The sequence below is a fragment of the Protomyctophum bolini genome (assembly GCF_963924005.1).
Source record: "Protomyctophum bolini genome assembly, chromosome: 4".
Taxonomy (NCBI): domain Eukaryota; kingdom Metazoa; phylum Chordata; class Actinopteri; order Myctophiformes; family Myctophidae; genus Protomyctophum; species Protomyctophum bolini.
In genome coordinates this window covers 34913238-34930601 of record NC_137865.1, presented here as the reverse complement: position 1 = coordinate 34930601, position 17364 = coordinate 34913238, and the positions used below count along the sequence as shown (strand labels likewise).

At 43.0% G+C, this 17364-nt stretch overlaps 1 protein-coding gene across 5 annotated transcripts in view; it reads right to left on the bottom strand.

The window, feature by feature from the left end:
* Window positions 1-616: 616 nt before the first annotated feature.
* Window positions 617-17364, bottom strand: part of LOC308314803 (transcription factor SOX-6-like) — a 161584-nt gene continuing 144836 nt past the window's right edge. For 3 of the 5 annotated variants that reach the window (XM_080762506.1, XM_080762508.1, XM_080762507.1), the window contains exons 15-16: window positions 16581-16797; window positions 617-4974 (exon numbers count right to left, since the gene is read on the bottom strand). In XM_080762506.1, the coding sequence (XP_080618632.1) occupies window positions 4527-4974; window positions 16581-16797 (665 nt within the window). In that variant the 3' untranslated portion in view covers window positions 617-4526. The remainder of the gene's footprint in view (window positions 4975-16580; window positions 16798-17364) is intronic. The other 2 variants (XR_013963989.1, XR_013963988.1) reach the window with 2 other exon arrangements.

Genomic DNA, 17364 nt, shown 5'->3' with positions numbered 1-17364 from the left:
CCTTATTTAACGAGATTAAGATGGCAGCAGCACAAATATGATTTCAAACATGCCTCCCAAGAGCTACAAACACATGCTAGCGCACACACACACACACACACACACACACTACGAATGCACGCACGCAAGTACACGCATCACAACATGCACACACGCGCACACACACGCACGCACACACACACACACACACACACACACACACACACACACACACACACACACACACACAAAGGAGTGTGTGACAATCCTCCTGGCGCCCCTGGCAGGGTGACGCTGCAGTCAATTTGGGAATTACAATGAGATTTATGATGTGGCTGGATATGGCTGACTGCTCTGTCTCCCTCTGTGTTAGGGCTGGGGCTGGAGGCAGCTCGCACAGGCGCCGCGCGCTACACCACAGGACGCACGCACGCACAGTACTGTATGTGCACAGATGCTTGCCAGTATTCATGCATGCATATCCCCATACATGCAAGCACGCACACGCACACACACACACACACACACACACACGCAAGCCAAGCACGCACGCACGCACATGCTGCATGACTAGAAATTTGTAAAAAAAAAAAAAAAAAAAAGACTTCCAGAAAACTCAAAGAACCAGGAAGGAAAATCTCAGTCTTTATTTTATTTTTTTCTGATTGTCTCTCTCACCAAAGTTGCACTGACACTTTTAGAGCCAAACACTGGCTAATAAATACATGAAATGTTAAAACGCACAACTGAGTCTCAAACACAATACTTATCACAAAATAGTATGTTGACAAAACAATCCGTTTTGCCTCCGTTTACGGCTGAAAAGAGCGTGAAGTTGTTTGACCTTTCAAGAGATCCAACAGGTGATATTCCCCCTTCTTGAGGCAGCACTATAGCTATAGAGAAACAAAATAGTATTTATCTGCTTAAATAAATGAAATGCGTGTTAAAAAAAAAAGAATGGGAATTTTATTTGAGCCTGGTGTGTGTCTTCTCCAAGAGTCTCAAAACGCATGATTTTGTCATGTTGTGTAAAGCAAAACGACAACTTCACATTTAAGTCGATACTAAAAGAGTAAACAGCGTTTTATATCCAGTGCTTTTGGAAGTGTGTGACATTGAAGAGAAATTGGTGTGACATTGAAGAGAAAAGTGTGCGACCTTGAAGAGAAAAGTGTGCGACCTTGAAGAGAAAAGTGTGCGACCTTGAACAGAAAAGTGTGCGACATTGAACAGAAAAGTGTGCGACCTTGAACAGAAAAGTGTGTGACATTGAACAGAAAAGTGTGTGACATTGAACAGAAAAGTGTGCGACATTGAACTGAAAAGGGTGACATGCAGTGGTGGAACAAGTACTCAAATCTTGTACTTAAGTAAAAGTATAGCCTATAAAATACTGCAAGTAGAAGTCCCGTATTCAAAAATGTACTCAGGTAGAAGTACAAAAGTATCGGCATCAAAATGCACTTTAAGTACTAAAGGTAAATGTACTCAGATTGCAGAATGTCTAATTTCACAAGTTCAAAATGTGTACAAAATCTTTTGAAAATGCGACGCATTGTGAGCTTGTAGATCTGCACCACTGGTGACATTGAACAGAAAGGTGTGTGCAGTAAGCCGGTGCTTCTCCTGTAATTAAAGCCGAAACAAACGAACCAACCCCGGCATAGAACCAAATGAGAGAAAATAAATAATAATAGTAATAAGTAAAATCTGATTTGAGATGGTCATACAGAGACAATTAAACAATATGAAGAGTTTCATTCCACAATAGGATAGCCACCACTTTGTACATTTGCACTATTACTTATCGTCTGCCCTATTTTCTTCATTATACAATAGCCAAGTGTTATATTCACAATTGTAACATTAGATTGTCCTAAGAAACAAGTCACTATGCTGAATTCTTGACATTTAACAGATACTAACAGATACTCAGGAATAATAATATAATAATTTAATATTCCCCACTTTCCCCACCATTTTGGAACGGAACTCTTCATATGTACCAGTTTACACCGAGAACCCTGGAAGCCATCTAAGTATAGGGACAAGGATATCTAAAATAGAAACACACTTTCAAATTGGAGAGAGGATGGTGAAAACGCACACGCACGTCGCACGCATGCTGTCGCACGCATGCACACAAAGACTCATAAAGTGTTTGTTGGCAAAGTAATATTGACATTTTGAGTGAAACAGAAGTTAAAAAAAGAGGAAAAGTCTCACCCTGGAGAATATCACTGTGCTCCGACTGTGGTGGTCTCCGTCAAAGACTATCTTATGTTTTGTCGTCCTTATTCTGCTCGTACTAATAATTTACTTTAAAAATATACACACATATAGAAAAAGAGAACATTAATTTATACTTGGAGACACACACCTTTTTGCAATGTTGCAGACTGGGTATTGAATGCGTTTGTAATAATGTTGCAGAGTGGGCATTTAATGTCTTTATAATAGAATAATAATTTTCCTTTACAGTGAAGGGTTCCAAAACTAGAAATTACCCTGTCCGTAAGGTCACTCCTAAACTATAGAACCAACCATAGAACTATAGAACCAAAACCTCTGATCAATCAAAACACACATTTTAAGACTTTGTCAATATGAACAGAAACTGATTGAAAAATAACACATCGTCAATTGTAGACTCTGCGGGAAAACAGTCTGGTTTGAGAGAGGTTTGTTCACATGGGGGGCAGCCCCACGAAACTGTTGGTGGTTCGGTTACAGTACACAGCAAAATACACTGAAAGATTTCAGAATATTTGGTCTCAAGGAAGTATGGGTAATGTAACTCTGACAGTGCTCACTCAGAGGAATCTATAAGCAATAATGTGACAAATAGCCCGACATTGATCTGCTAACTTGCCTCTCACGGTCGGAGTGGGTGCCAGAGATAAACTTCCCTGAGCGGTGTGTGCTATAGTAGCCATTGTAGAAAATACATCTCTCTTGCATTGACGCTGCTTGTTTCTCCAAGGCTATGCAAAAGACCATATTATTAGGCTACTGTATGCCATAACTTAGCAGTGCCTCCTCTCCACCAGCAAATCCATTGCAACTTCCTGTGGCTGAAAATAATAGCACAATACACATTCTGTCTAAACAATAACATCTCGTAGCAGCTAGTGAGCGAGCATGTGTAGTGACACGCCCGGGGGAACTTCTACAACAGGGAGAGGGGTCAGCAGACCTGTACAGAACGCATGTTCTGTGTTCCGTCTGTGTTTGATTGCCAGCCTCAATGCTTTTCCAATGGGAGTCACATGGTTTTACCAAACACTTGTGTTTGACGGGCATAACACAGCCATCAAAACACAAATGTTTGGTCAAACTATGTGACTCCCATTGGAAAAACACACAGGCAGGGGGGTTAGAGGAACCAGCAGATTTACACCAAAGAGAAGTAGGAGAGAAAGCATCTTATCAGATCGAAAAAAAGAAAAAGAGAAAGTGTTTGTATAAGACTTTTTTGCAGCGTTGGAAATTAAGACTACAACATCCCCAAGTGAATGTGGCGGTATGGCACATCATAACGTCAAAACTGTATACAACCTGTGACTAATTTGATGATGATGATAATAATAATAATAATAATAATAATAATAATAATAATAATAATAATAATAATAAGGGATAAAAGGGAGTTTGGCCTCCCTTTGTTTCATTTAAAAAATAAAACACATTCACAAGCTGGCACATCATACCTGAGCAGGGATATTTTTCTTAAAAACATCATAAACAGTAATGTTATGTAAGCAGTTTGTCAGAAAAAGTTGTAGATGCACAATTCTCGTATGAAACAAAAGAAAGACCTATAAAGACTACAAGAGCTATGATTTATATTAAAACTTTTCTTCCTCAAATTTCAAGTTCCGACAATCCAGAGTTTGTACAGGGCGTCAGAAAAACAAAAACAGCCTATTGAGCAGAAACAAATGTAAAACCCCACAAAAAAAGAAACATTAACAATAAAAACTTAATCACACTTTTAAAGAAACGTTTTTTAAGACCAAATAGCTGTCCAGATGCTTTCAAAAAATCTGTGCATGCTCTTTCACAAACTACGCGTGTTCATTGCTCGCTTTGTTTCCTTTCTCATCCTCCCTCTCGCTGTCTTGCTTCTCTATATTCTGTAACTCTTAATCGCTCCCGTCAATGATTGTCAAGGTGTGGAGTCACTTCTATGTTCATTGTCAGTCAATATTCGAAGGCTATAGGCTGTGTTCCTTGGTTTCATAAAAAAATGAATGTCAGCGCTCCCTTTACGAGCGTATCGGGATAAAGCGTTAGAACGTTCTCTCTGGGCATGCTCTCGGCCAGCGTACGACAACACCCGAAACGCCAGTCTCGAAGTGAAGCGCTCCGCAGAGTCTATATGTGAATAAACTTAATATAATAGTCTCAATAACAAAAAGTGTCTCTGAGGAAAACGACAACGAACAACAGCCTTTTTTTGTTTCGTTTTTAAACTCCTTTTTCCCCCCGCCCACTTCTCTAAGATGTCCGAACTATATGCCGATATATCGAGCTCAGCTCGCTCAGTTGGCCTTAATGACGGCGTCTCCCCCCCGCGTCTCACGGTCGCTGCTGTAGTCCGACTTGGGCTCATCCTCAAAGTCCTCGTACATGTCCATTATTTCGTCGTCGTCTCTGTCTCCGTTGGGCAACTTGGGGTGTCCTCCTCCTCCTCCTCCTCCTCCTCCTCCTCCTCCGATACCCACGGCGCTGCCCACGGGCTCCATCTTGATACCGCCGTACGTGCTCTGGATGACGGGCATGAGCGCCGGCTCGGGGCTGACCGATGAGGAGGCGCTGGAGCAGTCTGGCGAGGTGAGGCGCGGCGACGGCGTGATGGCATGATGCATCGTCGTGGCCAAGGAGATGGCTCCCGGGTAGACTCCACCCCCTCCACCGACCACGCCCAGGCCGAGACCCCCCCCACCTCCTCCTGCGTTGCTGTTGCTCAGTGAAATAGGCGGCTGGGGCCTACAGAGGTGAGATTACAAATTGAATAGATTTTCTTTTTATTACACTATAGCAATTTCGTTGACTGACGGAAAATGTCGACTACCGTTTTTCACTGACTAAGACTAAATATATTGACAATTTTGTCAACAAATAAAAAACTAGACTAAAATGTTAGGAAGGGACTAGTGGACAAGAGATCCAGTATAAGTCATTTTACACTTGCATGCTGAAAATAGCAGATCTACAAGCTTGTAGATCGCCTATTTTCAGCAAGTGTAAAATATTAAGGATAGAGAAAGAAAGAGAAAGAAGGGAGAGAAAGAGAAAAAAGTGAAAGATGGAGAGGAAGTGAGACAGAAGGCAGAGAGGGACATTTACAATTAGCTTAAAGGACAACTTTGGGTTTTTTCAACCAAGGTTCATGTTTTGGGGCGTTATTAGAGAGATTTGCTGCTTTCATTTGTTTTAACGATTTTAGCTATTTTTTTACAGGGGGGACAACAAGTTGCTAAATGTGTCTAATTTTTTTTATTTTTTTACAAAATCTCACTGCGATTTCTTTATTATTATTTACTATAGTCCTACTAGACCCCAGGAAATTACATCTGGCCACAAACGATTGTGGAGTCCATTGAATGTGCAGGAGGAGCTGACAAACAGTATGGCAGCCCCTTAGGTTCCAGGTGTGCGTTCAGACACACCGAAAAAAAACCTACTCTGTCCAGATGTAATTTCCTGGGGTCTAGTAAGACTATAATAAATAACAAAGAAATCGCCCCAAAAATGTATAAAAAAAACATATTTAGCCACTTGTTCGAATGCCCCCCTTTCAAAAATTGCTAAAAACGCTAAAACGACAAAGAAAACTATTCTCTAATAACAACCTATAACATGAACCTTGGTTGAAAAAAGTTTCTTTAAATTGCTAAAACATGCATAGCATGTGCAAAAACAAAGCAGTGACCACACACACAGTGATCAATGTTCTTGTCATGTCAAACATTAGGCAGCAATCCGATCAAAAACGTCTTTTTCACAAGACTTACGACAGCTATATAATAACTAATACACACAAAAGTGTGAAATTGAGAGATGAAATTGAACTGCACGGGTAAAACATGACAATTAGAGACAGACGTACAGAAGGAGCAGAGGTCTATACATCCGTTGATGCTACAGTGTAGCCTCCTTAATCCATTCTGGACGGGAACCTCTTTTTGTGTTTTAAGCATCGTTAGACTTTAGCTATTGAAAAATAGCAGATCTACTTGCTCATAGCGCGGTATTTATGATGAATTGAACATGGTGGACCCTATTGTAAACAAGTGTAACGCCACACTCCACAGTTAACAGTTTTGTATGGAGTTGTGCTTGAACTGTAGTCTACTGTAATTCTCCAATCTGTTAATACATACCGGTATTTCAATCAATCAATCAATCAAACAGAGTGCCACGCTACGAGCTTGTAGATCTGCTATTTTTGAAAATTTGTGAAAATGTGGCACAAATCTTTGAATATGTATTCTTACACAGCAAACGTTTTTAACACAAATATTTGCTTCTGGGAGGTGCCTGGGACAACATATTTTCAGATGGGATGCCGCGGCCAAATGCAGATAATTTCAGGGGTCCTTGCCATGGAAAGATTGAGAACCACTGACATAGAAATATAGGTTTTTCACAACTCAACTGTTAGGATTTAGATTTTTTAGATCGGCCTCATGTCTAAATGGGTTCAAAAGCACATTAATTCATCTCCATTATCGGTTGGTTTTAACAGGAGGCAATGCATCTCTCTCTCTCTCTCTCTATGTTACTGCATATACACAGCTGGGCATGCCTCAACACAGAGTCCTCTCTGCCAGCCTCACACAGCAGCATGTCCTCAGAGTCTCAGCCTAAATCACCTCTTTAAGATATGGATGGAATGACGCTAAACGCACATCACTCAAGCTGTAGCCCTCCGGCTGCTTAAACCTGGGAAATTGCAGTTGCTATTTCTCCACCTAACTGTTTTTTACGTTGAGCCTCATGCCTCTCTGCTCTGTCTCCTCCTCAAACGATTACTGTGGCGAGCTCCGATGGAGTCATTTTTAAATAATGGAAAAAAAGGCTTTAAAACATGACTGGTTTCGTTGTAAGGAATGTGGCTCGGATTGGCTGTACCTATATACCATCATGACTGACTCTACTGCTGTATACCATCATGACTGACTCTACTGCTGTATACCATCATGACTGACTCTACTGGCTGTATACCATCATGACTGACTCTACTGCTGTATACCATCATGACTGACTCTACTGCTGTGTACCATCATGACTGACTCTACTGCTGTATACCATCATGACTGACTCTACTGCTGTATACCATCATGACTGACTCTACTGCTGTATACCATCATGACTGACTCTACTGCTGTGTACCATCATGACTGACTCTACTGCTGTATACCATCATGACTGACTCTACTGGCTGTATACCATCATGACTGACTCTACTGCTGTATACCATCATGACTGACTCTACTGGCTGTATACCATCATGACTGACTCTACTGCTGTATACCATCATGACTGACTCTACTGCTGTGTACCATCATGACTGACTCTACTGCTGTATACCATCATGACTGACTCTACTGCTGTATACCATCATGACTGACTCTACTGCTGTATACCATCATGACTGACTCTACTGCTGTGTACCATCATGACTGACTCTACTGCTGTATACCATCATGACTGACTCTACTGCTGTGTACCATCATGACTGACTCTACTGGCTGTATACCATCATGACTGACTCTACTGGCTGTATACCATCATGACTGACTCTACTGCTGTATACCATCATGACTGACTCTACTGCTGTGTACCATCATGACTGACTCTACTGCTGTGTACCATCATGACTGACTCTACTGCTGTGTACCATCATGACTGACTCTACTGCTGTATACCATCATGACTGACTCTACTGCTGTGTACCATCATGACTGACTACTGCTGTATACCATCATGACTGACTCTACTGCTGTGTACCATCATGACTGACTCTACTGCTGTGTACCATCATGACTGACTCTACTGCTGTGTACCATCATGACTGACTCTACTGCTGTATACCATCATGACTGACTCTACTGCTGTATACCATCATGACTGACTCTACTGCTGTATACCATCATGACTGACTCTACTGCTGTATACCATCATGACTGACTCTACTGCTGTATACCATCATGACTGACTCTACTGGCTGTACCATCATGACTGACTCTACTGCTGTGTACCATCATGACTGACTCTACTGCTGTGTACCATCATGACTGACTCTACTGCTGTATACCATCATGACTGACTCTACTGCTGTATACCATCATGACTGACTCTACTGCTGTGTACCATCATGACTGACTCTACTGCTGTATACCATCATGACTGACTCTACTGCTGTATACCATCATGACTGACTCTACTGCTGTATACCATCATGACTGACTCTACTGCTGTATACCATCATGACTGACTCTACTGCTGTGTACCATCATGACTGACTCTACTGTCTGTATACCATCATGACTGACTCTACTGCTGTGTACCATCATGACTGACTCTACTGCTGTATACCATCATGACTGACTCTACTGCTGTGTACCATCATGACTGACTCTACTGTCTGTATACCATCATGACTGACTCTACTGCTGTGTACCATCATGACTGACTCTACTGGCTGTACCATCATGACTGACTCTACTGGCTGTACCATCATGACTGACTCTACTGCTGTATACCATCATGACTGACTCTACTGCTGTACCATCATGACTGACTCTACTGCTGTATACCATCATGACTGACTCTACTGCTGTATACCATCATGACTGACTCTACTGCTGTATACCATCATGACTGACTCTACTGCTGTGTACCATCATGACTGACTCTACTGCTGTATACCATCATGACTGACTCTACTGCTGTATACCATCATGACTGACTCTACTGCTGTGGCTGTATACCATCATGACTGACTCTACTGCTGTATACCATCATGACTGACTCTACTGCTGTATACCATCATGACTGACTCTACTGCTGTGTACCATCATGACTGACTCTACTGCTGTGTACCATCATGACTGACTCTACTGCTGTATACCATCATGACTGACTCTACTGCTGTGTACCATCATGACTGACTCTACTGCTGTGTACCATTATGACTGACTCTACTGCTGTATACCATCATGACTGACTCTACTGCTGTGTACCATCATGACTGACTCTACTGCTGTATACCATCATGACTGACTCTACTGCTGTATACCATCATGACTGACTCTACTGCTGTATACCATCATGACTGACTCTACTGCTGTATACCATCATGACTGACTCTACTGGCTGTACCATCATGACTGACTCTACTGCTGTGTACCATCATGACTGACTCTACTGCTGTGTACCATCATGACTGACTCTACTGCTGTATACCATCATGACTGACTCTACTGCTGTATACCATCATGACTGACTCTACTGCTGTGTACCATCATGACTGACTCTACTGCTGTATACCATCATGACTGACTCTACTGCTGTATACCATCATGACTGACTCTACTGCTGTATACCATCATGACTGACTCTACTGCTGTGTACCATCATGACTGACTCTACTGCTGTGTACCATCATGACTGACTCTACTGGCTGTACCATCATGACTGACTCTACTGGCTGTACCATCATGACTGACTCTACTGCTGTATACCATCATGACTGACTCTACTGCTGTACCATCATGACTGACTCTACTGCTGTATACCATCATGACTGACTCTACTGCTGTATACCATCATGACTGACTCTACTGCTGTATACCATCATGACTGACTCTACTGCTGTGTACCATCATGACTGACTCTACTGCTGTATACCATCATGACTGACTCTACTGCTGTATACCATCATGACTGACTCTACTGCTGTGTACCATCATGACTGACTCTACTGCTGTATACCATCATGACTGACTCTACTGCTGTGTACCATCATGACTGACTCTACTGCTGTGTACCATCATGACTGACTCTACTGCTGTGTACCATCATGACTGACTCTACTGCTGTATACCATCATGACTGACTCTACTGCTGTATACCATCATGACTGACTCTACTGCTGTATACCATCATGACTGACTCTACTGCTGTATACCATCATGACTGACTCTACTGCTGTATACCATCATGACTGACTCTACTGGCTGTACCATCATGACTGACTCTACTGCTGTGTACCATCATGACTGACTCTACTGCTGTGTACCATCATGACTGACTCTACTGCTGTATACCATCATGACTGACTCTACTGCTGTATACCATCATGACTGACTCTACTGCTGTGTACCATCATGACTGACTCTACTGCTGTATACCATCATGACTGACTCTACTGCTGTATACCATCATGACTGACTCTACTGCTGTATACCATCATGACTGACTCTACTGCTGTATACCATCATGACTGACTCTACTGCTGTGTACCATCATGACTGACTCTACTGTCTGTATACCATCATGACTGACTCTACTGCTGTGTACCATCATGACTGACTCTACTGCTGTATACCATCATGACTGACTCTACTGCTGTGTACCATCATGACTGACTCTACTGTCTGTATACCATCATGACTGACTCTACTGCTGTGTACCATCATGACTGACTCTACTGGCTGTACCATCATGACTGACTCTACTGGCTGTACCATCATGACTGACTCTACTGCTGTATACCATCATGACTGACTCTACTGCTGTACCATCATGACTGACTCTACTGCTGTATACCATCATGACTGACTCTACTGCTGTATACCATCATGACTGACTCTACTGCTGTATACCATCATGACTGACTCTACTGCTGTGTACCATCATGACTGACTCTACTGCTGTATACCATCATGACTGACTCTACTGCTGTATACCATCATGACTGACTCTACTGCTGTGGCTGTATACCATCATGACTGACTCTACTGCTGTATACCATCATGACTGACTCTACTGCTGTATACCATCATGACTGACTCTACTGCTGTGTACCATCATGACTGACTCTACTGCTGTGTACCATCATGACTGACTCTACTGCTGTATACCATCATGACTGACTCTACTGCTGTGTACCATCATGACTGACTCTACTGCTGTGTACCATTATGACTGACTCTACTGCTGTATACCATCATGACTGACTCTACTGCTGTGTACCATCATGACTGACTCTACTGCTGTATACCATCATGACTGACTCTACTGCTGTATACCATCATGACTGACTCTACTGCTGTATACCATCATGACTGACTCTACTGCTGTATACCATCATGACTGACTCTACTGGCTGTACCATCATGACTGACTCTACTGCTGTGTACCATCATGACTGACTCTACTGCTGTGTACCATCATGACTGACTCTACTGCTGTATACCATCATGACTGACTCTACTGCTGTATACCATCATGACTGACTCTACTGCTGTGTACCATCATGACTGACTCTACTGCTGTATACCATCATGACTGACTCTACTGCTGTATACCATCATGACTGACTCTACTGCTGTATACCATCATGACTGACTCTACTGCTGTGTACCATCATGACTGACTCTACTGCTGTGTACCATCATGACTGACTCTACTGGCTGTACCATCATGACTGACTCTACTGGCTGTACCATCATGACTGACTCTACTGCTGTATACCATCATGACTGACTCTACTGCTGTACCATCATGACTGACTCTACTGCTGTATACCATCATGACTGACTCTACTGCTGTATACCATCATGACTGACTCTACTGCTGTATACCATCATGACTGACTCTACTGCTGTATACCATCATGACTGACTCTACTGCTGTGTACCATCATGACTGACTCTACTGCTGTATACCATCATGACTGACTCTACTGCTGTATACCATCATGACTGACTCTACTGCTGTGGCTGTATACCATCATGACTGACTCTACTGCTGTATACCATCATGACTGACTCTACTGCTGTATACCATCATGACTGACTCTACTGCTGTGTACCATCATGACTGACTCTACTGCTGTGTACCATCATGACTGACTCTACTGCTGTATACCATCATGACTGACTCTACTGCTGTGTACCATCATGACTGACTCTACTGCTGTGTACCATTATGACTGACTCTACTGCTGTATACCATCATGACTGACTCTACTGCTGTGGCTGTATACCATCATGACTGACTCTTTTTTCTCTCTCTCTCTCTCCTTCCATTTTCTTATTGGGAGGAAGAAGACAGAAAGACAGAGCCCCTCCCCTCCATCCCCTCCCCCCATCCATCCGCCCTGTCCCGTCCCCCCCTCCCAAACATCTGCTTACATTTCATATTCCACTAGAAGTATAGTCTGTGTCCAATTTTCTCCCTGGAAGCCTCTGCTCGTGCCCAGCATTGTCCTAATTTAATAAATGACAAGCTATTAAAAGTCGCTCCTATATTCAAAGCGCAGGCCTCTGGTAAGTCAATCTCAAACACAGCTAGGCCACTGTGATGGCATTAAACACGTCAACGCCTGGTTCCCATTAGGGACAATGCCACTGTTTTTCCCTCTAGCTGACACGGCTGTTCTGCTTTGGGGATTAACAAAATAAATAAAAAATACAGAGAAGAAGCCCTGCGTTAAACAGAGCAATTTTATTTTGTTAAACCAATAGGAATAATTAGTGTAACTAGAATTTCGCCCGCCTTCGGCGGGCTCATCCCAGTGTCGTTGCAGCGCAATATGGGAAGAAGGAAATTGCGGGAGTTGACAGATTCCACTTCATGTTTCAGCTGTGTTTTTAAACTCAGTAGTGTGCCCTGCACACAGCGGGCAGCGTCTAGTGAACAGATCTAATGAACAGATTTAAGACTTCGGGTGGACGATCTCTTCAAAATAAGAGTACCCTCTAGAGTATGAAAAAGAAGTTTCATTTGCACATTGAAACTACAAATTAAGCATTTAAATGATGCTATATGATGCTAGAAGACACACATTATGTTTCTGTGTAAAAATAAGTAATTAAATAATAATAATAGTAATAATAAAGTTATCTAAATGCATAAATGCTCATCACTGGAGTGCATGGACTTTATAAAGTGGACACTGGACAAAAGACGGCTCCGCGAGGCAACTATCTGGACATACCCACGCGTTCGGGGAGATGTCCTCTACCACACCCCACTCTCCTCTAAGCGGGAGAGGTGTAAAATTCACAGCTGGAGCCCTTCTACTGGGGTCAATGCAAAAAAAAGTACCGTTTCCGGACCCAGAATGGACACTGGACAAAAGACGGCTCCGCGAGGCAACTATCTGGACATACCCACGCGTTCAGGGAGATGTCCTGTACCACACCCCAGTCACCGCTAAGCGGGAGAGGTGTAAAATTCACAGCTGGAGCCCTTCTACTGGGGTCAATGCAAAAAAAATTACCGTTTCCGGACCCAGAATGGACACTGGACAAAAGACGGCTCCGCGAGGCAACTATCTGGACATACCCACGCGTCCGGGGAGATGTCCTCTACCACCCCACAGTCTCCGCTAAGCGGGAGAGGTGTAAAATTCACAGCAGCAGAGCTTCTACTGGGGTCAATGCAAAGAAATGTACCGTTTCCGGACCCAGAATGGACACTGGACAAAAGACGGCTCCGCGAGGCAACTATCTGGACATACCCACGCGTCCGGGGAGATGTCCTCTACCACCCCACAGTCTCCGCTAAGCGGGAGAGGTGTAAAATTCACAGCAGCAGAGCTTCTACTGGGGTCAATGCAAAGAAATTACCGTTTCTGGACCCAGAATGGACACTGGACAAAAGACGGCTCCGCGAGGCAACTATCTGGACATACCCACGCGTCCGGGGAGATGTCCTCTACCACCCCACAGTCTCCGCTAAGCGGGAGAGGTGTAAAATTCACAGCAGCAGAGCTTCTACTGGGGTCAATGCAAAGAAATTACCGTTTCTGGACCCAGAATGGACCTTTTGTCCAGTGTCCACTTTCTAAAGTCCATGCACTCCAGTGAATAGCATTTATCCATTTAGATAACTTTTTTATGTTATTTAATTACTTATTTTTACACAGAAACATAATGTGTGTCTTTACAATAACTGTAATGTAATAATAATACTAATAATGTAATGTAAAAATTATTTATTTAACGAATTAAATAACCTTATTTTATTCTGAAAGCAACCGGATGTCTTAAATCTGCTAGCTCTCAGACAGGAAGTTCTAAATTTGCTCATAAGACGGAGCCCACACAGCGCACACTCGCAATTGCAGCTGGAGGGCGACGCGACACACACACACACACACACACACACACACACACACACACAGAGCGATGTGTGGATAAATCAGAGATTTGGGAAATGTGTTCTGAATGGGCCTGAATATATGTGTGTAGGCTGCAACAATGATTTCATAAAGTGTAGTTTAGTTTTGAACAGGCAACTAATGTAGTGATACACACACACACACACAGAGCGATGTGTGGATAAATCACTGAGATTTGGGAAATGCGCACGCAAGCACAGAATGCACGGCGTTACAGGATTATATAGGGCACCCGTTTTGGTGTGACACACACGGCTTCCACATTTCGCTTCATACTGGGTGAAAGTGTCCTTCCAAAAATTATATTTGCGCTCGAAATTCGTATTCACAATGACATCGAGTTGAGGTGTTGTTTTTAGGGTAATTGTTGCATAAGCGCTATTTCGCACTGGAGTCCCGTGAGGCGGGCAATCTCACTCCCCTCCCCTGTGTCTGAAGCAGCTAGCATGGAAGCTATATGGAACCTTTCCCTCCGAGTGCACACAACGATGCCGTTATCCACGCGTCCATCCGATAGCTTTTAATGTAAATGTCCCATCCACTGAGCAAAAGCGATATAAGCGCCTTATTCATTCATTCGATTCATTTGGGTGTGTGACATGTGTGGGGCTGTGCAGTGCTGTCGGCTTTCGGACGGAGCTGCTGTTCGAGTCGCTGAAAGGGGGAGGGGACTTGGGATGGCAGTGTAGAGTAGGCACGACATTGAGGGGTCGAAACCATCCCGGTCGCGTGGTTCATCTAACGCGTGTGTCACTGTGAAGGACTGGCCCCATTAAGTGAACGTAGTTGGCGACACAGGAGCAGTGAAAGGGGGAGGGGCCTTCGGATGGCAGTGTAGAGTAGGCACGACATTGAGGGGTAGAAACCATCCCGGTCGCGTGGTTGATCTAACGCGTGTGTCACTGTGAAGGACTGGCCCCATTAAGTGAACGTAGTTGGCGTAGTAGACGCCAACATGACGATTCTGACGTAGGCTGTTGAGGTTGAGCAAGAATAGCGTGTTTCAGAAAAGTAATATTTAAACAGTAAATAAGACATTTCTGGCGAATGCAATGTAGTCTATGTCTTTTGTGGGAGTGTGCAGGTTTTATTTTGCATAGAGAGATGTGTGGTGGAAGTGTGGCTTGGTCGGAGATAGAGCACGAATGAACGGCCAGGTGCTCATGTACCCCTGTCTATTAGGGTAGCAGGATGGCCATTCATTTATTATCAATTTTGTATGGTGAAAAGACATCTATCATCAGTGTATACAAACAAACATGCTGTGTATTATGAGATCTATTTTTATTGTTTAAATTTGTCGTAACATTTTTGTTTAACATTTTGCTGTGCATGCAGTGATTTTAGAAAAGTCCAACCCTTTTTTTCTGCCATGTGACTAGCAAGATGATGGAGAGCGATTTTATTAAGTAAAGCGAGCAGAATAGACATGCAGTTTTGTCAGGCCGTAAACAAGGAAGTGAACAGGCTGCACGCATGGGCAAAACATGAGCGCTGCACAAGGTGTTGCCTAGCAACGGCCCTGTCAAAAAATTGATTTTAGCGATCCGGTTTTATATCATTATAAGAAAGACCCCCCCACACGTCACTCTACTCTTATTATAATTATTATTATTAGTGTGGTTGCCGTGGATTAAATGACATTCGCGGGACATGTCACATATAGCGGAATTTTACTTCCTGACTCAATTATAATTCAATGGGCGAGACTCTTGTAAGTATGTGTGGCGCTCTGAACCACCACTAGATGGGGCTGTTTTGCGGCCAATGACTTAAGTAAAACAATTGAGTACACTTTTCCCCACCCCTGCTTCTACTTTTGAAAACTTGAAATGGGACATTCTGCATACTTTTGTTACTTTAAGTACATTTTGATGCCAATATGCTTTTGTACTTTTATTCAAGTACATTTCAAATTACGTTTTTTTTTAATTTTTTTTACTATTTCTATATTGCAGCGTTGATACTTTAAAGGGACCTATTTTGCGAGTCTTAAGTACCAGGTCTTATGATTTAACTTAAGACCTGGAGGCGTGGCCAGTGCTGTTTGGCTGTTTCGAGTGGCAAAGTATAGGGCCCTTTCACTTAACCCTGCAAGCCCCACAGTTGTAACATTACACCATTTGTATTCTATTGAGTACTTTTTCCCACCCCTGCTGTTTGTTCCACTCACCCGACACTGAAGAACTGCCTCATCTCCTGCCGCCGTGACCTCATCATCTGCTTGTACTCGCCGATGCGCAGCTTCTTTCCGTCGATGATGCAGGTCCTCTTGGGCCGCGGCTTGTACTTGTAGTTGGGATACTTCTCCAGGTGGATCTTACTGAGCCTCGCCTGCTCCTCATAGTAGGGCTGCTTCTCCTGGTTGCTCATGGACTTCCAACGAGAACCTGCATGGTGGCAGCAAAAAGAATATGGGCATTTTATTCTTCAACTTGGTTCAGTTTTAACCTCGCATGTATAGGCTTTCCACCTCTGAGGAAAAGCCTAGACTGTGTTCCTAAATCGTGTGATCCGGTCGCGGGTGATATTGATACGTCATGTTGTCATTGTTTTGTAGACATCAGGATGATATCGTTACGTCATGTTGTAGTCATTGTGTTGTAGTCATCAGGGTGATATCGTTACGTCATGTTGTAGTCATTGTTTTGTAGTCATCAGGATGATATCGTTACGTCATGTTGTAGTCATTGTTTTGTAGTCATCAGGATGATATTGATAAGTCATGTTGTAGTCATTTTTGTAGACATCAGGATGGTATCGATACGTCATGTTGTAGTCATTGTTTTGTAGTCATCAGGATGATATCGTTACGTCATGTTGTAGTCATTGTTTTGTAGTCATCAGTATGATATCGTTACGTCATGTTGTAGTCATTGTTTTGTAGTCATCAGTATGATATCGTTACGTCATGTTGTAGTCATTGTTTTGAAGTCATCGGGCCGGAAACCGTCTAA